The 25,876-nt window shown below is 34.9% G+C and overlaps 1 protein-coding gene across 1 annotated transcript; it reads left to right on the top strand.

Moving 5' to 3' along the window:
- Positions 1–7,491: 7,491 nt before the first annotated feature.
- LOC131054390 (zinc finger CCCH domain-containing protein 30) lies at positions 7,492–18,702 on the top strand. Its single transcript, XM_057988900.2, has 5 exons — positions 7,492–9,075; positions 15,975–16,187; positions 16,591–16,715; positions 16,819–16,964; positions 17,075–18,702. Exons 1-5 carry the CDS (start codon positions 8,992–8,994, stop codon positions 18,187–18,189), a joined length of 1,683 nt encoding a protein of 560 aa, XP_057844883.2. The 5' UTR covers positions 7,492–8,991; the 3' UTR covers positions 18,190–18,702.
- The last annotated feature ends 7,174 nt before the right edge of the window (positions 18,703–25,876 follow it).

The raw sequence follows: 25,876 nt of genomic DNA, 5'->3' as shown, positions 1-25,876 counted from the left end.
GGCTAGGTGACCTTGTCTTGGTTTTTTTGGTTCTTCAAAATTTGGTCTTGTGTGTCTCAGTCTGCACATTCTAAATCGATATTCAGTCTCTAGAATTTTTCACCTACACACACAAGAGGGGAAAAATGGTGTTGGGTTGATAGGGGTTTGCCTTGGTCAAACTCTGGATTTGGAATTAACCCTTAATGAAAAAAGATATGAATGAAGAAAAGGTTCTGAAGTAATATATTGAATTATACCTCAAGCTTGATGTTGTTGATAATGGTGATGATGCAATGCTCTTTGAACAAGACCAACAAATTTTGATTCAATAACATGACATGATAAGACCTAAAAGAAAAAATCATGAGAACATGATTGAATGCCAATTATTGCAAGTTGTTGCTCCATAATGCTCAGATATGAGGAATATTTTCTCCTGAATGATGTAGGATATGGTGGGATGAAATGATGTCTCTTTAATATGTTATGATATGCTTGTGGATGTGGGGGGTATGAAAATAAACAAGGAAAGATAATCTTATGTGGAGTTCCCAAGGTCTTTCATAAACTAAGCCAATCTCCAATGGTCATATTAAAATATCATGATTAGGAATCAACTAGAAGGAACTGGTACACCGACATATTTAAAAAGGGGTCCATTCTCGGAGGACAAGGGCACCTAGCACCCTAGTCCACTAGGACAAGGATACCTAGCACCCTTGTCCACCTAAAAAGGGGTGAAACAAAGGTAGCTTTGGTGTACATAAGCTCTGGAAAGAGACCCAAATCATCATATGATCTTATGACATTAGTTTTGCAGTGCAAAGGCTAGAAATAGGCTTGGAAAAGAGCCTGCAGAGATGCATTAAGGAAAGGGAACAAAAAGGAGTGCAAAATTGTAAGGGGTTTACAATTTATGACACTACATTTAGCACCCACTTTAGTGGGAGTATGAGCTTACGCTCATACTCATAGTAAAGGAGAAGAGAGAGATAAAGAAACATGAGCAATCGAGAGAAAGATTACAAAGAGGTAGGATATCACCAAATTCAAGAGAAAAAGCCCCCAAGCTTAGGTTATTAACTCACACAATCACTACAAGGACACACAAAACAAAAAAAAAAGGCAAAAAAAAGCAACACGACACACCAAAAGGATACAAAAAAAGGGTTAGTAGTAAAAATGAAGGCTCCAAGTCAACTAGTTGAAGAGATCATCTCAATCACTAATATCATTCTCATAATGTTATTGCAAGAGCATAAGTGGTCTTGTGGAAAGAGCAATAACACACATCGATTGATTAAACAAGAAACCATGATCCAATGACTAGCAAGGTGTGTTATGTTATGGGTTCATGGGTGAGAGAGAAAGGAAACATGGATTCCATTGGCTAGCAAGTTGTATTATGCTAGATGATCCATGAAAGTGTGAATTACACTAGACAACAAGTTGTTTTATGTTGTGTGATCCATGTGAAAAAAAGGTGAGGAGAGTCAATAGGTTTAGCAAGGTGTGTTATGCTAGTTGACTCACCCTGAAACAGAAAAGATTACCAAATTCAACTTTTTGTTTGCAAGGAAATCTAGTACAAAATTGGTGTTGCAATGACACGAGGACCAAGGTATGCAAATTGAACAAGGATAACCAAACAAAACTTCTTGTTTGAAAGGGAACCCTACTGCAAAATGGGTGTTGTAGTGAGACTAAGATACAGATTTTCAAGTGGAAAAAGGATAACCAAACAAAAAAAATTGTTTGTAAGGGAACCCTATTGCAAAATGGGTGTTGTAGTGATACCAAGACAATGGTTCGCAATAAAAAAAAAAGACTTCTTGTTTGTAAGGAATTCCACAAATGTAATTATAAAATGGGTGTTGCAGCTACACCAAGACAACCTAAACAAAGCAATCATGTTGTAAGGATCAAGGAGGCCATGCATATGGCCCATCTTAAGATGTCAACATAGCTCCATGTTAATATCTGAAGATAGTAAGAACATCCAACAAGGATAAACACCTTCATCAACAAGGAAATATCCTTTAAGCAACAATGTGCATACATTTCAAGATTGAAAGAAGACATGACTCTTTGAAACAAGGAAGAGATAGTTGTAAAATAGATATCTTGCAACAAGTGTAAAGGAACCCTTTTGAGGGATATGTGAAGGAGGAAGAGATATTTGTACAGAGACATCTACCTCCAAGAGGAAATCTTTTAACAAAAATAACATCTTTGACCAAAGAAAGGGAGGAAGGAGACCAAGGATGCACACCTTCCCTATTTTTGTGGAAAGGGGATTCTTGACGAAGGGTTACATACTTTCAACACCAAGGATATATCATTTATAAAGACAAACATTTTCAAGAAAGGAAGAGGTCTTAATAAAGGATACACACCTTCAAGGAAGGTTAAAATCCCACTAAGGACACACAATTCTATGCATGAAAGGATATCTTTATTCATGATGAAACTCAACAAAGGAAAAGTGAATCCTTAGGAGAGAGAGAGAGAGGAGATTGAAAACTATTCTTGGTCCCCAAGCATGGAGACAATAATACCAAGGCTATTATGTTGCTAGCCAGGTATGATTGCACATGAAATTGTACCACCATGAATGACAAAGGGCCCCCAATTTAAATAAAAATCTATTAGTGTCACCTAATGTGAAGCATCGTAATAGGGCCAAAGGAGTGTCAATGCACTTCTTTCAAATTCATATTGAGAAAAAGCATGAGATCAAGTGCAATATGAATAAGAGCCCTATCATGTAAATCTTGAACAAAATCTCTAAAAGCTCTACAATCACTAATAGAATGGGAATAACTAAAATGAAGAAGACAAAATGTACTAGCATCATTTTTCTTAGAATTAATTGTGAATTTTATGAAAGGAAAAGTAATGTTTTTATCATTTTTAATCTCTAAAAGATTCTCTTTGCTAGGGTCAAACAAATATCAATATAGATGCAATGTGCTTCTTGTGGGATAAGAGGACTAGGTTTCAGTAGAAGAATTGATGAGGAGGGGGAAGGAAATCCTACACCTTTTGTTATTAAGAGGTACATTGTCTTTCACGGAGAGCTTCTTCATGCACCTTTTGTAGAGTTTCTTAATTTTTTGTTCCCTAATGACAAGTCTCATATCGCATTTGTTGATACTAGTAGAGAAAATTCAATCATCAACCCATTGGGTATTTCAATTTATTCCATTCATGAGAGCACTAGTATTCCATACAAAGATTCCACAAAGGACACACTCTCCAATTAGTTCACTACTAAAAATACTTTCAATGTTTATCACTTATAGGGATGCTAATGTTTCATTCACAATAGGCTAACCTTTACTTCCTACATCCATCATTTGTATTCTAAGAAGAATGCCTAAATGGTGTACTTTTAAAATGGACAATATTGATTCATTTCTTTGGGATATTGACGATAGACATGGAAGGACTTGATGAAGGACATGTCATGTTCTCATAACTCAAATTTTTGATCACATATCCCATAATTAGGCTTGTGGACATGTCCATTGTGAGGTGACAATATAACAATAATATGATTCCTTTATGCAAAATGATATTGAAATCTTGTTTTATGGTCTCAGAAGGCCAAAATTGTGGGTTACAAATGGGTATACTAAATTTGATGAGAATGGAATGGTCAACAAACATAAACCATAGTTCATTAGACTAATGTCTAATTTGTGGTAGTAATATTTGCAATATTTAGATATATATATATATATATATTTTGATAGGTAATTGGCTGAAGCCTAAATAGCTTTTGATTGGAGCTATGAACCAGTGGGGCCACAGTAGGGGGCCCCATCCCCATTACATATTTTTGAATTATTATTATTATTATTATTATTATTATTATTATGTTTGATTAGATTGACCCCAAGACCTTCCCCATCTTATGGAAGGCCAAGAGTCACAACTTAGAATTCCACTTTAGATGTCCCTATTGGGAATTGAACTTGGGTCTCCACAATGAGAACCCAGTGTTTTAACCAGTTAAGCTCAACCCCTTGGACTGCAATATTTAGATATTGCTAACATTGTAGAGGCGTATATATTTGAGTTTGTTATGCTTGTGTTATCATTAGAATATTGTTTAGTTTGTTATTTGTTATGATGTTATTCATCATTTCTTAGAAGTAGTTCTAACTTTGTAACATGGAAAGCCTTGGTAGATAAATGATGCAAATACAAAGCCTAAGGAATATTGAGGAAGGGAAGTGCAAACCCTAACTATAGATATGTACCAACATTCACACACAATATAGCTAAACACCACACAATAGATAAGAAAACACATGTTATTTATTTGAGAGGAAAACTATTGCAATTCTACATAGAGAATAAGCCCTCATCAACTACTCAACTCCTCAACTCTTCTAGACATGCTTCACATATAGGTGACCATCCTCACACTTTATCACTCTATATTACTTGCCTCAAAGTTTTGACCCCTTTGGATTTCCCTAAAGAAATCCCTCTTTTACACTATTCATGATGGCCTCCTAATTCACCCTTGGTTATTACTATTCGCCTTCTAGTTCACCCACCAATCATACCCTCTAATTTGTGGACCTATCAACCAATGATTAATAGTGACTAGTCTCTTTTTTTTAAATTTTCTCCTTGGCTTATATAGTTGCCCTTGGGATTTCAAAATGACATTACTTATCCATCTGGTGCCTAAATGCCTCGATCGTGTTCTATCTCCCCTACAACTTGTATTGCATGAGATATTTTTTTTACCTAGATCATCTATTAGCTCGGGCTTGAGGTCATTGACTATTCATGCATCCGACTCTCCATGTTCTCCTTTGTCCTTATTTCATTTTTTTTTTCTTATCTTCATCCTTTGGACTAGTTCTTCAATTTCATGCACATTATCTATGCACACTTACATCGTGCCTTCTACTATTTTATTTGTGCCCTATGTTTGTTTGGGTTTTCCCTTTCAATCCTATTTTCCTCCTTTGGTGCACTCTTCTTTGGCACATCCTCATTGTAGGTGCAAGTCTTGCACTTTCCCATGCTTTCTTACATGTCTTAATGTCCTTGGTTCATTTGGCATCTCCACACAACCTTCCTCAACTTTGTGTTGTATTGCCTAATGCCTTTAGTAGTACTTGAAATACCATGGGAACTATTGGTTTCCATCTTCCTCTCCTCATACTAGCTCTAGCATTCTCAAATTCCCTGAGTTTGACAATCTACCTAATTGCTCCATGCTTTGTGCTTTTATTAAATTGCCTTAGGTTCAATGTTCTTTTTGTTGCACCTAATTTCAATGATTTTCTCAACTACCTCAGGTTTAATGCTCTTTTTGTTGAGCCTGACTTCAATTATTTTCTCAACTACCTTAGGTTTGATGCTTTGTCAGAATGCATGTAGTTAGATTCTTCCTTTCTTTGCTCTTGTACTCTTGGACTAATTTCCTTATCTATCACTTCCTTTTCTACTTTGCTCCTCTCATCTGCTTTGAGCTATCTTGCCTTTACCAATTAATCCTTGACTTTGTTGTACACAATATAAATTGTGTCGCCCTTCACACATGCCTTCTCCTTCACACTTTACTTCATCTACATGCTCTTACTTATTACCTTGACGTCAAACCCTAAAAAACCTTCATCTTGGTTTCAAGTTGTAGTAGGTTTTGAGAGGAAGAAAGGTGAGACCAATATAATGTGGCCATGTTGTTTAAGAACAATGTCTTCCAAAAGGGTGGTGGTTCAAAAAAGCTCACCCAAACTCCAAGTTCTAAAAGTGGGTCATGTTGATTAAGAACGTTTGCCTAGACTCCATGTTCCTTTTGTCAACCCCAAAAACAACAAAATGTTGGGAAGAACAACCAATATTAAGACCACTAGAAAAGAAAAAATATTCTTTGTGAGCTAGGATTTGTCATAATGAATTAGGTTGAATGACATTTGTGACATCTTTTGAAACCCCAACCCTTGATTAAAAAATTCTTTCATGTCACTATTGTCGTGTTTGAATGCCTCTGGTTTATTCATTGGTGTTAGTGCAGGTTTTGGAGGCCTATCACCATTATCATGGACACCCACATTTTTTCGCTTCACCTCCTCTCATTAATCATTACCTTTGACGATAAATTCCACGTCTTCCACAATAAATCAAATTAAAAAATGTGGAGTTTTACTTCAATGCTTCATGTTAGCTCACCTAGATAAGAAAGCCATTTGGCAATATAATTGATATATGAACAAACTATGTTCATTATAAATAAATATAATAGGGATGTCTAGACATTAATTACTTTATGAAGAATAAAGTAAATAACAAAGATTGCTTATGCCTCTTTATAATTAATGTTTTGACAAGTTTTAGAATTTGAATAATAACAATATTTTAATAAATAAGAACACCATTCATATTGAAAAAAACTATCAATTAGAAGAATAACTCAACTTACGATAATATCTACAAAAACATGTTAAATATAAACATTCAACATTTGAATAAACATTGCTCAGCTTAGAAGAAGAATAACTTTATTTATGATAAAATTCATAAAAGTTTTTAAACACAAACATTCAATATTCAAATCAAAATTGTTTAATTCTTGAATTTCATTATTGAGATAGTAAACTTGAATCAACATGTAAATTGATATTATTTAATTCTTAAAATTTTATTAATCTACAAACTAACCTTAATATACATCTAACACATACATAAGGAACCTACCTACCATTCTCATTTCTCTTGTCATCTCATCCAGATGATAGATATTGAAATGTGATATGAAAAAAAAAACAATGTTAATATCTAAATTACAAAATATTCAAACTAACAAACTAATAAAAAAATAACAAATATCTACTATTTATGTCCTTAAATTTTTTATTTTTTATTATGAAAAATTGAATTAAGAAAAATTTAAATTGATAGTTTTTCAACTAAAAACCAGAAAATATCAAATATTTGAATTAAAAAAATCCATTGTGGAAAACCTGCCACACAAATGTTGAGGTCCACATCAATCTTTAGAAAAGAAAAAGAAAGTCTTAAAATTTGGAAAATGGAAATTTCCATGAAGTTAGTGGTTCACAATTTCTTTTTGGGCAAGTGGGCATAAAAGCACATTACAGCAGCACCGACAAACGCAAATTACCGCTCACAAAAAATAAAACAAGTCAAAATAAAATTTTGAAATCCAGTATAGTGTCTTATCTAGAACCAGGCTGACCCAATTATGACCGTACGATCAACGCAATCCAACGGCAGCAGTTGCACCGATTGCGTGGATGCCGTGCAAAAGCAGGAAAGAATCGAAGCCACGATCGTCGTACACGTGGTCACAACGGATATACGTCGTTGGATCTTTAGTTATCGTGCGGTTGTGAAGGCAAAATAGGTTTTCAAGAAAACACTTTGTCTTGACCGTCGATTCGAGGAATTGTGCGGCTGCGATTGCGCTGCGCCGTGGAAGGGTCTATAAGCTTCTATAAGCAAGGGCAGTGGTGGGTGGGTTGTGACAAGTGTAGATAAGTCAGTCGTAGATTGGGATCGGTAGTGTTGTGATTTTATGAAGAGGAGAGCATGAACGCGGAATCGCCACGCCATTTTCGATCCATCAAAACTCTTCTCGATGATTTTGGCTTTGCAGGCGCCAAGATTTAATGGACTTTAATGGCTGCGACTTTTGGCTTCTCATTATTGTTCTTCTGTTCTAGTAGCCGGGGGGAGTTGTTGTTTTGAACCGTTTTTGTTTCATGCCGGGCTAGGGTTTGCTGAGATCCGAGTTGGAAACGTTATTTTTTTTTTCATCTTTTCTTTGTTTTGCGCGTTTTAAGAAAGAAATCGGTGAAATATTGGCTAGATAGTTTTCCCTTTTCATTTTCAAGTGGATTGGTGGAGGGATTTGACGGTGGCGTTGAAAAGTTGAGGAGGTTTTGCTCTGGTTTTGTGGAGGAACACTGGTAATGTTGATCTTAAGTGTTCATTGCTTTCGGCGGTGAAATCGGTTTGATCCGTGGTTTAACCGTGTGTTCTTTCCGCCTATTCTGGCTAAATCTGAGTTCTGGAATCTGAAATGGTGGTGTATTTTGGGATTAATGGTTGAAAGAGTAAGTCGATCTGTCTTGCCTCGAAGGAAGAGCGGACTGTCGTTGGCTTTGAGGCTAACTTTAAATCTAAAGTGGTGATTCCGGGTTTTAAACGATGGATGCTCCTTTTAATATTCTGTTGCTGAACAAAACCCTAATCTATTAATAACACATCAGATCATTTTAAACTCAGACTGTAAACCCTGGAAAACCTACGGAAGGCTGTCAAAGATTTCTGCTCTGTTATACTGCCAACATCTTGCAGTAGCTCTTTTTTTACTTCTATTTTTTAAATCAGTCCAAAGAGACAATACTCTATTGTTAAAGAAATTAAAAAGCAAAGATCCATAAAGATATCGCGATTTGACTTCTGAGCTTTATAGGGTTTCAAGTCCTGTCCGATCTGATTCCCTTTAGAACATTCCAAGACAGTGATGTTTCAGTGTATTATTGAATCTCTACCGTCAGCACAGCGTGGTCCTTTCCAGTATAGTAGAGAAATTGTAATGAATGGTGATTAACCTTTAAGATGTTCTAAACCTTTAAAAATACAATGAAATTGGTACTCAATTAACCATTCATGTTTTAAGGCATTGAGAGTTGATAGGAATACTGGCCGTTGTACAAGAACCTGTTTATAGTACGGACTCCTTGATCATAGCATCTGATTCGGAAAGAACTCAGATCCCGCTAAATATAGGCCATGATTTGCACTGCCCTTCGGCTGCCCATTAAATATAGTTAAGGACATAAGAGCATCTTGTATTGGCAATAAAAGAGTCACTCAAGATTAAAGTTGTCGAGTTCATAAGGAAAAAGTAGGCATTGTAAGGAAACGGAGACTGAGGAAGGAATGGGCTCAATGGTGAATTTGCAGATGACCGCTTCTACCATATTGCCCAGCATGGGGGTTTTGAATTAAATGCCTAGCCAAGCCGAGCAGAACAAGCCCAGTCGTCGAAATATGAAGAAAGTGTCCTGGGCGCCAGAGACCAATTTATGTCAGGTGTTTATCTCCTCTCTACCTTGTCTTTTGAAGTTAAAGGAGTGTTGAATCCTATGAATTGGATGCTTTTTTCAGAGGTGCTTGAATGATAGTGACTTTTTTGTTAATCTTAAATGTAGTGACTGGTATTACAGATTTGGAAGATTTCATGCGTCATATTTTACATTACTGAATTCATGAGCTTTCTAATAAACAGGATAGAGATTGCACTGTGGTAGACAGCAGGAGTAAATGACTTGCCAATGTTAATAATGTGTTCCAGTGATTTGAATTTTCCTAGGATATTCATTTAGTATTATATTAAGGGTTTTGCTGGTCTTTTCACTTAGACCTTGCAATCCTTCGTTTCTGTTGTTAGTGACAACTTTTTTTTACTAGGCATTATTAAGGTTGTTATGATTTTTGCTCAATGGGGTAATTCTTGGTTATTGGAAGTTAGAAAAATTCACGTGTCTTTCATGGAATAATTATTGGAATTTGTGATGGTCGATGTTACAATCAAATTGCATTTAGTAGACACACAAGTTGAAAATCCTAGTACTTGGATTGGTGAGCTCATGTAAGTTCCTATGCTTCGACCTTTTGAATATAATCAACCAAGTGGAACAGTACTGCTCACAAGAGAGGGTTCTTTTGAAAAATTACTAATTAAATACAGATCAAAAGCTAGGATTAGTTTAGCATGGTTGGTTCTAGGTTTGGTGAGCTCTTTGAAGGCCTAGTGTGCTTCAAGCAATAGAGCATCATTTGGGTGCATTTGATGTTAAGTGAAACATTAACCATTGTGAGAGATGGGTTATTGTGAATGTTTACTCATCAACATGGGCCAATGTAGAGTTAAGATTGTTATGGTTTAGGTGCATTTGATGCTAAGTGAAACGTTAACCCATTGTCAGATGGATTGTTGTTAACCTTTACTCATAAACATGGTTCAATGTAACTCATTATGGGCCGGTGTAGGGTTAAGATTGTTATGGTTTAGGTGCATTTGATGCTAAGTGAAACGTAAACCCATTTTCAGATGGATTGTTGTTAACTTTTACTTATAAACATGGTTCAATGTAACTCATTATGAGAGATGGATTTTCTACTCATAAACAAGGTTCAATGTAGACATTGTAGAGTGAAGATTATTATGGTTTATTTAGGCTTGGCATTGAATTTAGCATTATTGGAGCTTGTGATGTCTCTGTAACGAATGAGTTCGAATTAGGAATGATGAGCTCTTAAGAAAATCTTGTGTTTCACCCACTTGAGCATTGCCTTCAAGTGGAACAAAGTTTGTGAGAAGTATGTTCTTGGGAATGGCTATTCATTAAATATCGGGCAATGTAGGGTTAAGGTAAGTTTAGTTAGGGTTAATGCTTAAATCAACATGATTGGTTTGAGGATTTGTGAGCTTGTATGAATTCTTTGTCCCTAACCAATTTGAACATCATTATTTGCATTTAAGGCAAAGCGAAATGCTATTTCTCGTGAGTCACAAATCAAAAGATATTTCAATTTAGGGCTAGGGTTGGATTATTTGAGTTTGTGATGGTAATATTGGTGCTACAATCAAGTTGGATTTAGTTAACACACAAGTTAAAAATATGTAGTGCTAGGATTGGTGAGCTTTTGGGAATTAGGAAGACATCGTGCTTCAACCTTCTTAGTATTGGCTATGTGCATTTAGTTGAGTGGGCCATTAATGTTCGTGAGAGATGGATCCTTGCGAACTACTAATTAAATATAGGTTATTGTAAGCCACTACTCATTAGATATGGGCCATTGTAGGGTTATGGTTGGTATAATTTGGTTGCGATTAGTGCTTAATTCAACATTGTTAGTTCGTAAAGGTATATGAAATTTGTGTTTTCTAGAGGTGATTATTGGAGTTTGTGATTGTCAACGGTTGCATTCAATTTGGATTTATAAGACATGCAAGTTGAATATCTCGAGTAGCACTAGGATTGGTGAGCTCTTGGGAAGTCCCTATGCTTTGCATGTTTGAGCATCACCTAGGTGGAGCATTGATGCTTGTGAGAGATGGGTTCTTGCAAACTATTGCTTGTTGAATATGGGTAAATGTAGGGTTAAGGTTGGCATGATTTATTTAGGGTTAGTGCATAACGTGGTTTGTAAGTTTTTCAATAAGTGTGCTTCATAGCATCACCTAGGTGGAGCATTGATGCTTGTGATAAATGGTTTCTTGCAAACTATTGCTCATTAAATATGGTTAAATGTAGGGTTAATGTTGGCATAGTTTACTTAGGGTTAGTGCATAACTCAGCATTGCTGGTTTGTAATTTTTTTCATTTAGTGTGCTTCTTAGAGATGTTTGTTGGAGTTTGTGATGGTCAATGGATACACTCAAGTTAGATTCGGTAGACATGCATGTATGTTGAAAATCTTGAGTAGCACTAGGATTGGTGAGTTGTGCTTCACCCTTCTCAGCATTACCCAAGTCCATTGAGTTAGGCCACAAATACTTGTGTTAGAACGGCTTTTGTGCACCACCAGAAATAAAATATAGGTCAATGTAGAGTTAGTATAGAGTTGAATCTTGAAAACTTACATCATATACTGCAGAAGTACCACTTGTATAAATATGAAAGAGCTAGCAATATCCATAACAAATGGTCTGGGTCTGATAGTGAAGGTAAATTTGTTAAGTGCACCAGAGCCAAAATGGTATTGGGATGAGTATTTTGTGCACTGTAGCCAGTGTGGTATTGAGTTTTGTGTTTTTTTGGGGAACTCCTGATGTTTCACCCTCGTGAGCATCACCTAGATGCAATGAGTTCCTAGTGGACTCCATTTATGTTCCTGCAAAATGGGTTCTCTCTAAATACTTTACATAAAATATGAGTCAATAATGATTGACTCGAAACTATGCAGTCAAATCCTATATAATAATTACATACCTTGGTTCTTGTCTTCTTGACCTTCGTTATTTTAAGAGCATACAGGATGATTTACAAAATCAAATGATATAGTTTCTACCTGGTAGGTAGATGTTTTTAGATCTTATTGTTTTCCACTTATGTGTTATTAGAATTAATTGTTTCTGTTGTAGCTTTAACATACATCTTCACAGATTGTTGTGGTTTCTGCCCTTCTATTTCAGCCTTCTTGCATTGAAGGCTTTCATCCCAGAGTTAATTTTATAGCTTCAAACTTTTAGTGGCTCATAAACAAGGTAAGAAGTACTTAACTTTTTTTTGTAAACAGATGCACTGGGAATGTAACAGTAAATTATGAGTTGGTTTTTGTGTAGGGGCTGTTGTTGTTAGTGCTCTAGTTTTGTGAGGTTTATGAATATTATGGAGAAGCATCAGTGGTGCATGTTGGAAATGGTTAAATTACAATATCCAAAACTCACAAATAATATGCATAAATGATGTTTATGAGCTAATATTTATTAATTAATCATATAAAAATTAAAAAATATGAAACTATAATTTAAAAATCAACAAATTTTCACATCAAATTGTTGGAGTATGTATTTTATAAACCTAAGCAAAATAAAGTGTGGATAATCACACATTGATAATGATTTTGTGTGTTGAGAAAGGTTGTTTTTGATTGCCAAAACAGCCTGCAAACAGTGAAGCATACAATAAAATTCCTACAAAATTAAAAGTAAAAACATTACCAAAAGAGTGTCTTGTGCTTCATTGTTTGGAGATTGGTGTTTAGAAAGTTTGTTCTGCAGGTTTAAATGGCCTGGAGGCAATCGGAAATGAAGTGACTGCTTGTTCTTCCTTTTTTGAATATTGGTGTTGAGAAAAGGTTGTTTCCAAGGGTTGAAATGACCTGGAGATAGCCAGAAATAGCTTCTGACACTTCGTTGAAGATTGATGTTAAGAAAAGGTTGCATCTGCAGGCTGAAATGGCATGGAGACATGTCAAGTCCTAAAAGAGAATATGAAATCTATCAAAAATAGGCTCCTGTGCTGCTTCTTTTGAGGATTGGTGCTGAGAAGGGTTGTTTGTGCAGACTGAAATGGGCTGGAGATAGCCAGAAATGATTTCCTTTGCTTCGTATTCTTGTGAAGATTAGTTTTGAGAAAGGTTGTTTGTGCAGGCAGAAATAACTTAAGGACGGTTGGAAATGGTAGGAAATGGTTGTGTATTCTCCAGCTTATCAAAGAAGTGTCCTCAAGGCCGCATGTTTTTTAGTTTGAGAAATGATGACGTTGACCAGAGGTTGTATGCCATGTCATAGGGGTATAAGTGTTCAACTGAGCATCAGTGAGGATCTTTGCAAATCAACTTGAGTAAACAGTTACAGGTCAAAAGAAAGAGTAAGCCGATTTCTATTTCAAAGTCCTCACTGATGCTGGTAAGTTAGGCTTTTTTGATTCGGAATCTGTTACATCATGATTAGCTGAATTGATAAATCTAGATGATTAGAGAAATCAGAGGTCTATAATTGTTTGTAAAGTCATTACTTTTACAAATTAGGGTGCCCTTGATGAGGATTGCAATTATAAAAGGGCAAATCTACCTTTAAGTTTACTTTAGAGCTGTATTATTCCTTAACTTCATTGATCCTGAATACTGAAAGTTCTGAATATTTTGGGAATAAATCGCTTGACCTATAATCTTCCAGTGATTAGAGTAACTTGTTTCCACGGTACATAAATAAGAAAGTCTTAAAAATTATAAATCATTCACATGAATGCTACTTGCAGACTGTGTCCTTCGCCCACAAATACATTTTTAGTTAAAAATATAAAAGAATCTCAAATTTAACCTAAATATAGCCTCCTTTGTGTTTAAAATATCATATAAGAGAAGTAAACATTATTTGAAACAGTTACTAATGGCCATCACGTCATTGATAATTAATTGCTAGAGATCATAACGGGTTAGATTGATACTCTTGTTTAATGCGCATGCACGTGACTGATTTTCCAGATTTTTTTTCGGTGAAGAGTATTGTCAGAAAGGCTTTCCCTGTCAATACGTCATTGGATGGATCATGTATGTGTGGACATCTTGTAAGATTGCACTATTCATGTTTCAATTTTGCTTTATAATCTGAACAAAAATCTGTGCACCTCTCTTTGAAGTTCCGAGGACAGGCTATGCTTGGTGTTAGGCAAAAACTTGTGTAGGGGTAACCGTCAAAATTATTTATAAAATGCAAAATGCAGGATCTACTTTATGTATGAGCAACTCTATATGCAGAGTCATTTTTTCTGTTAATCCGCCCAATGTATCTCAAATTCCCTTAAGTCTGAACTTTTTATTTTAATAAGTTTATTACTGTAGATTGCATGAATGCTGATTATCTTCACTTCCAAGATCTGAAGTTGATTACTCTAGCGCCAAAATGCACTAAGTGTGAGTTTGCTTTTGAAATTATAGAGTTCTATTTTTGTATTAGGCCTTTTCATGATATTTGTAGTAGAAATCTTATGCGCCCTTGAGCAGCATTGGGGCAGCATTCATTGTAGGATCAGCATTCATTGTAGGAACAGCTGGTGGCAGAATGGGCTTAAAGAAGATCAGGGGACTGGATAACCCCCTAGGCATTTGAAAGGGTACTTAAAAATTTTGCTGTGGAATTGAAAGGGTTTAGGAGTTCTGCGAACCTTACATAAGGGAAAACATCTTAGTCCCTTGATTCCCCAGTTACTTCATGATAGTTGAAGTTTTACTGTGAAATAAGGTGGAGGAATTCTGCTGCTATGTTTCGTAATAGTTGAAGTTTTACTGTGAAATTAAAAAGGTGGAGGAATTCTGCTATATTTCGTAAGGGAAAACATGATTAGTACTTTAAAGTCCAATAAGTTCACAGTTACGTTGTGATATTTGAAGTTTTATTATGAAATTAAAAAGTTTCAATGGCTCCTTAATATTCAAAATAAAATGCTACTTTTAACATGTCTTGAAATGTGTTTGTTTTCCTTTTTAAATAGAAATAAAAAACTATTGTTAAATAGTTCTAAAGTAAAATAAAATCAACTAACATATGTAATAAAATTTCTGTAAAATACCTTCAAATAAAAATAAAGTAAAATAAATAACTCTTAAATAAATTATAAAATAACACTCAAGTAAATAATTAAAATTTAAAATAATTTTTAGGTATATAAAATAAAAATAAAATAACTTGTAAATATAGCTCCTCAAATAAAAATGAAGTAAACAATGTAAATAAAATAATATTTAAACAATTTTGAAGTAGAATATGATAAGGTTTCAATAAATATAATAATTAATAGCTCAAGATTGATATTGCTGGGCGATCTTTAGATAGATGTATTTAGGTAATCTATACTGTTAATTTTAAGAGAATATAGCTTAAATGGTGTAAAAGAATAAATTTGACTCCATTATTGGTTCAATTTTTTTCTTATCTATGCTTAATTGCTTCATGCTCAATCATCTTTGTCCACTCTGTTCTGCTATATTTGTCTGTGTTGGGAGCTTTGACTCTTCCTGGTGGGCTGTTCTTCCTTTGTTTTTCTTGGCCCTTGTTTTTGTTTCTTTCCTGCTGTTTGCTGTCCAATCTCTTCTTTGTGGCTGTGTAGCTACTTTACTTGTTAGCCTTTTGCTTCCGGTCCTTTTTCCTTTTGTCTGTTTGTTGTTGTTTTTCCTTCTGCAAAGCTTCTTCAGCTTTTACAAGACGTAATCTCATATTCAATATGACGTTACAAATGTTTTCTGGGAAAAAAACCATAGGCTAACAACCATTAAAAGTCACCATGATTGGTTCAATTTTTTTAATCTTATGGTTAATTGCTTCATGCTCAACCATAGGCTAACAACCATTAAAAGTCACCATGATTGGTTCAATTTTTTTAATCTTATGGTTAATTGCTTCATGCTCAACCATAGGCTAGGGAAAATGTTCATTTTTTAAGGATCACCTATTATTTATGCTTTAATTTTTTTTCTTGCAGGTTAGATTATTTCTTGCTGAAGATGCACCTCTGCAGGCAGGTCAGGTTGGAGTTCAAGATCAACTGCAAGCAAAGAAACGCTTGTTGTGGCATCCAATGGAATCTGGATTTGATTATGATTTACCTCCTGGATTTGGAAGAAGTGTTCCATCACAGTGTACACCAGAAGAACCTTGCATGGAGCCACAGACAGCATGGCGAATACCTCCCAGGGTATGTGATATGGTAGCTTGTTAGGTGATCGAATTTAAAAAATCCCCCCTCAATCAAATAATGTTAAAAATAATAAAATGTCCTCTCTAAATTGGAAAAATTGTTAAATGCTCTCGTTCGATCAAATAATCGTTAATGTTCTCTTAAACAAATAATTATTTAATGTTATCTCAATTAAGCAATCATTAAATGATCCCACAAATACTAATTGCTAAATGTTCCATGTCAGTCAGATAAATTATATGTCAATTAAATAATTACTGTAATTTCTTTTGTTGTAATGACCTTTAGATTGCTTTCTCTTAATTTTTTATGTAGTGGTAGTTTCTTAATTTAAGCTCAAGTAGAGTTGGTTCTTATTTAAAAGAACTAGTTATCTCTGAGCTATTTGATGTTTGTGTAGTTTGTTATCAATCATTCATGGAAAGTAGCTGTTGGAGATGACAGTGAAGAGATTAAAACACAGTGTGAGCGTGAAGTAAGGTTTTTGGAAGCTGTATATCCCCGACCATCAGCTATTCCGCCAAGGTAGCTATAGGTTTACTTTCAAGCCACATTTTGTGACCCTGCTAAGTTATTCTAGTCAAATGATCTCATGAAATTTTTTGTGATACCTACTATAAATCTACAGCCCTGTGGAGCCAACTGAACCTTATGGGGAACTTGATGATTCTGAAACCGCTCTCATCCCATTGACACCTATAGAAGAAGAGGAGGTGGGAGATCTTGAAGATTCCACTCCAGTGTTTAGCTCACATGAAAGCTCGCAGTCATCAGGTATGCATTTCTACTTTTGGCAAATTTTTTGAGTTTATAAATGCGAAGGAATATCCAGTCTCTTTTCTTTCATTTTGTTGACACTAACACTATTTAAAAAATATGTACAGGGAATAATTCTAGTGGAGTATCTCTATTTGGAGGCAATAATATTCATGGACCATTGTTGAATTCCACTGCAATGCAATCATTTGGTGACGATTCAAACACCAGAGCTGAAGAACCAAAAAACATACCCACATCCCCATCTAATCTTACAATTGAACCAGATGTTGCTGCAGCAGCTAAAGCTGCTTTCTTTGCAATAATGAGATCTAATGAGGAAGGAAGTATGATTGATCCAGATTTGCTGATTAAAATACTTAGAAATCCACAAATAATTCAAACTCTGAGTGCTCAGCCCAACAAAAATGATAATACACAAATGGAGGGAATTCCTACCTCATTACCAATTAACACAAACGTTAATGGGAATGAATCTACACTCAAATTTCAACATGAATTAAATCCTACAAACATTTGTAAACCTCAAGCTACACCCTCTGTAAATCCTGGAATTAATAAAAGTGGAGAAATTCTATCTAGTAATATTCAAGCACCATTAAATCCACCAATCTCAGAGGCAAAAGTATATGTTACAACTGAATTGGGATCTCAGCCATCAGAACGGTTAGAGTTCTCTAATGCAAGGCATATGCCAATGTCATCTCCAGCTTTAGTATCTTCAAGTAATGGGCTTGCCACTTCACAATTTATGCCAAGGCCTGCAACAGTTGTTCTCCCTACATCTTCTGCGCAAGTTGCATGTCAGACTCCAAAGGGAGTCACAGTTACCGCTCCAATGATTACGGGAGGCCCAAAATGGACAGGCACACAAAATGAACAGTACTATAAGAGTCTAATTCAACAGCATGGCGGGCCCAACAAAAATGATCATGTCAATCAAAATGGTCTGCAATACCGCAAAGAGCTTATTCATCAGCATGGTGTACAGCAAGGTATCGAGCGTGGTGGTCAGCTACAACCTGGGAATCTGGGTGGGCTCTGTGGAGTAGATATGAATAAATCTAAATTTCGAAAGCCTTGCTTGTATTTTAACTCCCCCAAAGGATGTCGGCGAGGTTCAAGCTGCACATTTCTCCATGAACTCATTGAACGCCCTAAAATAGACGAGAATGATCTCAAGAGGGCAAAGATTGAAATTGAAGCCTCTGGAAGGCATTGAGATGAACAAATCAGGGATAGTGGAGTAGTGTGAGACTATGATCTAACTCTTGTCACCTTGAAAACCCTAACCATTTGGTCTGCTTTGGAAAACAACTGTATAATGGAATCAACCAGCACTTTGAAAAAGCAAACCAGCAAGTGACATGTTGGGTGGATGGAAAGGCTTAAACACAAATGGTGGGAGGGTGGGTTCCACTGTAATTTAGAAGATTCAGGGATGTGAGAAAGGTGTATCCTGTTGTAATATGACAGCTTGAGGAATGTGAGAAAGGAGTACCCTATGAAAAAGGAGTAGCCTTTTGTAATATGAAAGCTCGAGGGATTTCACATTGAAGGCGCCCGAGGTTGACCTTGTTGGAGGGTGATTCAGTCTATGTTTGTAAAATCTGAGATCCATTGGTGGAGGTTGACTGACCATCAAGGGATATCACAGATGCCACAATTTTGTTATCTACTGTTCTTCAATGGTGTTGTATTCTCATCTTGTAAAGCGCACAAGCCCTTAATCTTATTGCCTCTCTGCTCATAACCATCTCCACAAATCTTCTTGCCTCCTACCCGCTGCTACCCTTGGAAAAAACGATTATAAAGATACTATATATCAGTGACCTCTTTAAAACCAATGAAGATTTAAGATTAGTAGACTAATTATAACAACATTAAGAGCCACGCAATAATATATTTTCCAGTCAAATTATTGTCAACTATATAAGGAACTTGAAGAAAACCGGGAGTCTTATATTTATTTAAGGAATTTTTAAAAAGTACCGAATAAAATAAAAATAAGACCAAATGTGGAAGTTTGATATGGTATGTATATATACCAAATAAAAAAGAGACATAATATTCTATATTTTGTAATTGCTGAGTGTTTTTGGATGTATTTTTACCATTTTATGTTGATAAAATGAATTAAGCTTTTCTCAATTAATTACATTGGACTCCTAATGATTTAGCATTTAAAAACATTTTGATTATTAATAATAATTTGAACATTTAAAAACATTTGGTTATTACATTTTGAGGTGTAATCATTCATGAATGAAAAATAAAAAGTCAAATATTTGAAAAAATCAATAGTAAAAGAAAAAGACAACATGAGCATATTTCTATTTAGGAGATTAAATTTCATATTAGATTTAGATTTGATTTGTTTTTTATTATTATTAAATAAAAAATTGATTTGTTTTCTATTTAGGAGATTAAATTTCATATTAGATTTAGATTTGATTTGTTTTTTATTATTAAATAAAAAATTGATTTGTTTTCTATTATTAAAGAAAAAGAACGTTTCAATAATAAAATGTAATTATTTTATATTAATTTTTGATTTGATTTTAATGATTGCAAAACTTCTATTTTCGTTGTCTCTTAATTCCAAATAAGATATTTACTGTATAGAGACTAACTTCTAGATATATAATGTTAGCAAAAATAACTACTATAAAGGGGAAAGATGTTCTTGAGATGGTAGCATGCAAACAGCTGCAAAAAGCTTTTTTCATTTGGAAGGGATATTTTTAATATTAAATATTTTTTTTATTAGAGCTGAAAAGAATTATTTGAAGCGATTAATTTATTTTTATATTAGAATTTTGAATTTCCAGTAAAACTTTAATGTTGGAACCAAACGAGTCAAATTTGATGTTACTATTCTCTTCTTTTTCAAGGATAAAAATTAAACTATTTATTGCAATCTCTTAGAAAAGCACTAAATCAAGAATTAGAAAATGACCGGGAGAGGAAACACGTCAACGATCTGTCTGGAAGTCGTCATTGATTTTAACATTGTGGGTTTGACCAATTTTTGTGATGTTTAATATTCACATAAGGTTAGGTTTGTCAACCTTCCCTTTAAGATCAAAACAAACGTAACATAAAATGTTAGCGTAGGCCACTTTTTGGGTAAGTGCTATTTTCAGACTTGTAGTGCTTCATCTCATTCAAGAAGATCGCTTTCCTTTAATGAAATTAAAAGGCGTAAATGTTTTTCAGTAACACAAGTATGATACAATATTTTTGTCATTCAAAAGTAATTAGATGTGGATGCAACTAAAAACAATTGAGAGCATCTATTACGTAAGGCTCATTTTTTATTTAGATATTTTAGTTGGGGACTTAAAATATTGTTAAAATATCTGGTAGTTAAATAAAAAAAATAGTCACTTTCCTTATATTTGAAAATTTTCGTAAAAGTCTTTGAAGTTTAGATTCCTTCTGGGTAAACTATTGCAAGTGTTCCACAATGTTTTTTGTCCACGGGTAGGATATGCACGTGTACCCTTTATTTGAAGAATACAGAAAGAAACTTACGAAATTGTAATAATTAATTTTAAAAAGAGTATTTACAGAAAAAATATGATAAAATCAATTAAGTAATATTGCCAAGAGCATCGTTTCATGTTTATTTCAGAATTTTATGAAAGGAAAACATAATAGTATTATGTATAAATAGCTCATGATTGGTGCATTAATATTAGTATATTTATATTTTATAATTTTTTTATGGGAATTTAATTTTGTAAGAAAAGACAGTTCTAGAAGTTTTTGGATTCAATGGTGTTAGAATTTTAATCAATATTTTAGTGTTAAGCAATTCATTATTAGAATAAGGAATAAAATGCAAGTTAGATGTAAATATGAACACGAGAATGATAGAGAGAAAAATATAAATAAAATATTCTACCTCTAATTATTAAATATATTGAGAATGATTAAAATAATTTAAAATTATGAATATGTAATAACAAATTTGTTGGGATCAGGTGTGTCATATACAATTTGCAAGGTCTTATATTTGAAATATTTATTTATTATTTTGTCTTCATTAAGAAATAAGATGTTCTACTTTGAAGCGGCATTATTGATTGCATGTTAGCTATCTTTAAATGCATGCAAGTTGTTAAGAGCATTTAATTCCATGGTTGCATTGTAAGATGAGGGATTATGTACAATACATTTCTTGATACATGTAAGAGCATTATTATAAGTTGTTACAAAGTGGACTATGAATTTAATACACTTATGACACATGATATCTCATAGAACATTCCTTTGAAGGAGGTAAATGACGAGTAATAATTCAAAATAGGGTGTGATTTGTGATTTCTTAACATGGTGTTTTGGGTCCTTGTTAGGGCTCATTGTATTGCCTTTTAATGGGGTTTTAGGTCTCATCAATTTTATATATTGAGGGCTTGAGATGGAGGCTTTGAGGAGTTTTTATTGTTGAGTTATATTGTTATATTTTCTTTAGAGGAGCAAGATGATATTTTTAATTTTAAGGCAAGAGTTTGGAAGTGTATTGTAATTGTTGTGTTGTTTTTTATTAAAAAAGAAGCAAGACAAAGGTGCTGATGCTATACAAAGACAAGTAAAAAAGACTACTTACAATTGGTCAAGAATAGACCATTGACAACATAGGTCATAACAAACCGCTTACAGTAGAATGTTTAGCAACCCACAACAAAGGTGGGTAGAAATTTCACCCACAACTCGAGGAAGAGTTTGGGAAGAGGAAGAACAATCTTTTCTTTGTCGATAAACAATAATCCATACAACACTATCATTTGGAACACTACGACAAGGAACATTATCACAAAGGGGAGCAAAAGGGGAATTCCCCTTAGCGAGACTATTTGCACAAGGAGTAGAATGTAGACTAGGTAACATGTCATCCACCAAAGCCTAGAGAAAGAGGACCCATAGTAGGGTCCACAACGCCAGAGGGGCCCACACTAACAACAAGAGGTAAAGTATCATCCATATAGCCTGAAGAGGCCACACCAATAGCAAGAGGCAAAACATCATCTTGGGAGGAGCCATCATTAGCTTGTGAAGAGTCATCAGAGAGGGAATTGAAAGCCAAGATAGTCAAGTGATTACCATTAGCATCCTTCCACCATGTGGTAATGTCTTTATGGTGTGAGAGAATAATTTGTGACCAAGTGACGAGGAGAGAAGCAACAATGACATCAAAAGGGGAGACTCACATAATCTAGTGATTGAGTCTATGTACTATCTTCAACCATGAGAACCACATCCCTAGAAAGAGGTACGAAGATGTCAACATTGATTAGAATGTGTGCAAATGTAGAAAGATCCATGGAGGAGGTGGTATCATCAATCTTGAAGAAGTAGCCGATAGAGTTGCCAATGACCTCAAAACAAGAAGAGTTGCCAATGGCCACAAAAAAAGAACTCTCCCAAAAATGAAAGGGAAGATTAGGAAGATGAATCCACATCGAACCCACAATTGAGTGGTTTTGTAAGAGGGTAAAAGAAGGTTGTCCAAGGTTTGACAAAGATGGAGTGAATACCCCAAGCCCATAGCTTGCTCAACACCAAATCACAGTCAACAAAACAAACAAAAGCAACAACAAAACAACCCTTATGGAAAATCTTAATGTTACAACAACTGAGTGCTTTTAAGAATCCATCACCCATCGATAAAAATTTGGGAGAGAAGGCTAAAGACTAGCAAATTTACACACCAACTTGCAATGTTGGTAGAAATCCACATTTTCCACTACATCTTAACCTCAAACCCCAACACGGGAAGTCTTGGCACAAGTAGGATAGGATATCCCCTTGGAAGGAGGGGGGGGAACCCACAACACCAACCAAAGACCTAGGACAAGTTGACTAATAGCAGGAGGCTTCATAGAGAGCAAAGCTACCACACCTATAGTAGAACTTGATGTGGAAGCATCACACACCATCAAAATCGCAAGTGTCGTAGAGGAATTAGGCATAAACCCAATCAAGAAGGGCATAAAACACCTAGGCACAATAAAACACACTCGCGAGTGGTAAGCACATGATAGCAATGATAGGAGCTGAAGTAGAGGCTAGATTAGTAATCAATGCAAGAGTGGGATTCTCATTCAAAATTGACACTGTGGGAGCCATTGCCTAACACTAACCTAGGAGAATATTTTTAATTTGAACTATTTGTGTTGTTTATGATTAAGGTAAGCAAATATTTTTTAAAGGCCCCAACCCGTGTAATAGAAAGAAAGATTAAGCAACAAACATTACAAAACCAAGAAAGACAACCAAGAGTAACAATGAAAGTTCAACAAAAGAAATTGATCCTTACAAACAACCAACCCAATTAGGGTTCCAAATTTTTTCACCGGACTAAATCGTTTAAGCACAATCTCAGATTTCAATCAACTGTACCAAGAATAAAGATGAACACAATAAGAACAACACACATAACACAAATATTTTGACATGGAAAACCCGGTCAAGAGAAAAACCAGGGTGGGAACCTACCCACAATAAGACGATACTTTGCAGTAGCATGTGTAAATATTACAATGGGGAATGCACATGCATTCAGGCACACTTCCTAGAGCTCGCTACTCAAAATAAGATGATCCAGAAGGCTCCAACCCTTAGGGAAGGTTCACTACCTTACAATAATATTCAAACTATAATTTGGATTACATGAACTGCAAAAATAACACCTGCTAATGCCTAATGACAGTTCCGGTTAAGCTCATTTGTCTTCCCTGCAACAATCTCTGCTCAATACATCATATCGAAAGATGAATTCATTTGTTCACACATACACCACTTTCTGATAATGTAGACACCACATTGACACCCAAATTACATGAATATAACACCTATTTATACAATTCAACAACCTTGACTACAAGGTCGGCCAAACCCTCAACCCTTAATTACAAAATTACATCACAATATACATGAATAAACCACCAGACCAATACAATGCTATAGATGACATAGCATGGACCTAAATCATATCCTTGAACATGCAACACCACCAAAAATTGCACCAAGATCAACCACAACATGCTTCATCACCGAAATTATCGCATAACACAAAGAATATCACTGGACCCATAGGATCTTCAAGAACATGCACAACGATCAATGTGGACCACCAAAACAAATAGGACATGATCAGAAAACACTAACAATAATGTTAGAGCCATCCAGAATAGCTGCACCAACACCACTTAATCAAATTTTCATCGATCAACACGCTAATACTCAAGAACATTTAACAACAACAATTCTGACTAGAAAGATAAATTGCAGAGCACCAAATCACGAACCATCTGAAATGAGGATACACATGAACATGCCAAATACTCTCCCAAATCCGCAACCAAAGGTATGATCATACTGGAGCACAATGGATCAAATACCAAACTCTGCTAGTCACAAAACACTGAAAACTGATCTCCATACCAGAATCCACAACTTGACCAAATCACCACATCTCATCATGAAATCAATAAATAATGAAGTAATCCTCATTAACAAACTAAACCAAATCAATTCTCCGCAATCGCCGGATTACCAAACAACTCTCTGCACATACCAAAACACAGGAATATGTTGACATCGATGACAACAACATATCCTAGCAGCATCAATATCCAACACTAGGATCATCAAAGAGATTCGTCTTCAAACTCCTCATTGTTGCACCACAAAACAATAGACACATGGATCTCATTCCCATACCTCTATTTACCAAAATGAGCCTCCAATAGAATGTCAAGGAGAATCCTCAATCCACTCATGGCCGCAAACATCTTCTATGCCATCAAAATCGCCGTTGTCTCCTCCATCTTTATCAATAGCATCTCCCTCTAAGGATCCACTATTAATATAGGATGAATAGTCATTGCAAGAGTAATTCGTTGCATTTGGGAAATGAAATGCAGTCACCATCACCTCACCCATAGAGCCTCCATCCCTACATTCCCAAACGACGAACATCTCCCTCCATGAGATGGTCCTATGTTGACTTTAGCTGTGTTATTGAATACTACATTGGTTTTGTATTATAAGCGTGAATTGTTCTACTCAAAAGAGTTTCCTCGATATATATTAATGTGTCTACTCTTTTGTTTATGTATCTTGTTTTCTTCTCTCATTCTTTTTTTATAGTGTTATTTTATGTGTTACCTTGTTGAAAAAATTCATAGATATGAGATTTACATTTATCTTCTCCAAGGGTTAATGTTGAAAATGAATTCATGGCTTGATTTTATTTTACAAACATAGTCTGTTTGCACTTGTATTGGACATTTTATTTTGTAAGTCTTATGGTACTAGAGGTATATATTGAATTTTTTCTTAACAAAATTTACATGTCATAGAGATTCCTTAGATTTTGTAATGATCATGTAGGAGTTTAGATCATGATTTGTGGTAATCTATTAGTTGTGCCATGATCATTTTGCTTGCATATTTTTGAAGCTTGCAATTTTGGAGTTGGTGTTTAACCTAAGATGATTAGTTATGTACCTATTGCTACTAGTTTATTTGGGTGAGGTTGTAGATCTCTTATTTATTGGTATCATATGTTCGAATGACAACACTTTGATGAGGTTTCAACAACAAGACTAAAGATCCTTCACTTTGAGTTGAATGTGGGTTTAGCATTAACTTAAAGTAGAGATTATTCATGAAGAGAGTTTGTATGGCTTGGTGCTTATTGGAAGGAGCAATCTAACTCTCCACTCCCAATCCATTTGACCAAAGATAATTTTAGAGGTATTGCCCTCTTAGTTTCTTATACTTTTTTTTTTTGTATTTTACTTTTTATTAGTATGAACCTTGAGCTACATATTTTAACTTTAGGGTGCTTATTTGATGATTACATGGAATAGTGTTAGTTTTCTAATGGGAGTAAG

Source organism: Cryptomeria japonica, chromosome 3, assembly GCF_030272615.1.
Source record: "Cryptomeria japonica chromosome 3, Sugi_1.0, whole genome shotgun sequence".
Classification (NCBI taxonomy): domain Eukaryota; kingdom Viridiplantae; phylum Streptophyta; class Pinopsida; order Cupressales; family Cupressaceae; genus Cryptomeria; species Cryptomeria japonica.
The sequence above is the reverse complement of the archived record's forward strand: the minus strand, read 5'-3'. Positions and strand labels throughout refer to the sequence as shown.

Bases quoted from the DNA above. Each gene is read 5' to 3' on its own strand.
- LOC131054390 (XM_057988900.2), top strand. From the start codon at position 8,992: ATGCCTAGCCAAGCCGAGCAGAACAAGCCCAGTCGTCGAAATATGAAG. The intron at 9,076-15,974 runs GTGTTTATCTCC...TTTTTCTTGCAG, and splicing joins CAGAGACCAATTTATGTCAG to GTTAGATTATTTCTTGCTGA. The intron at 16,716-16,818 runs GTAGCTATAGGT...ATAAATCTACAG, and splicing joins CCATCAGCTATTCCGCCAAG to CCCTGTGGAGCCAACTGAAC.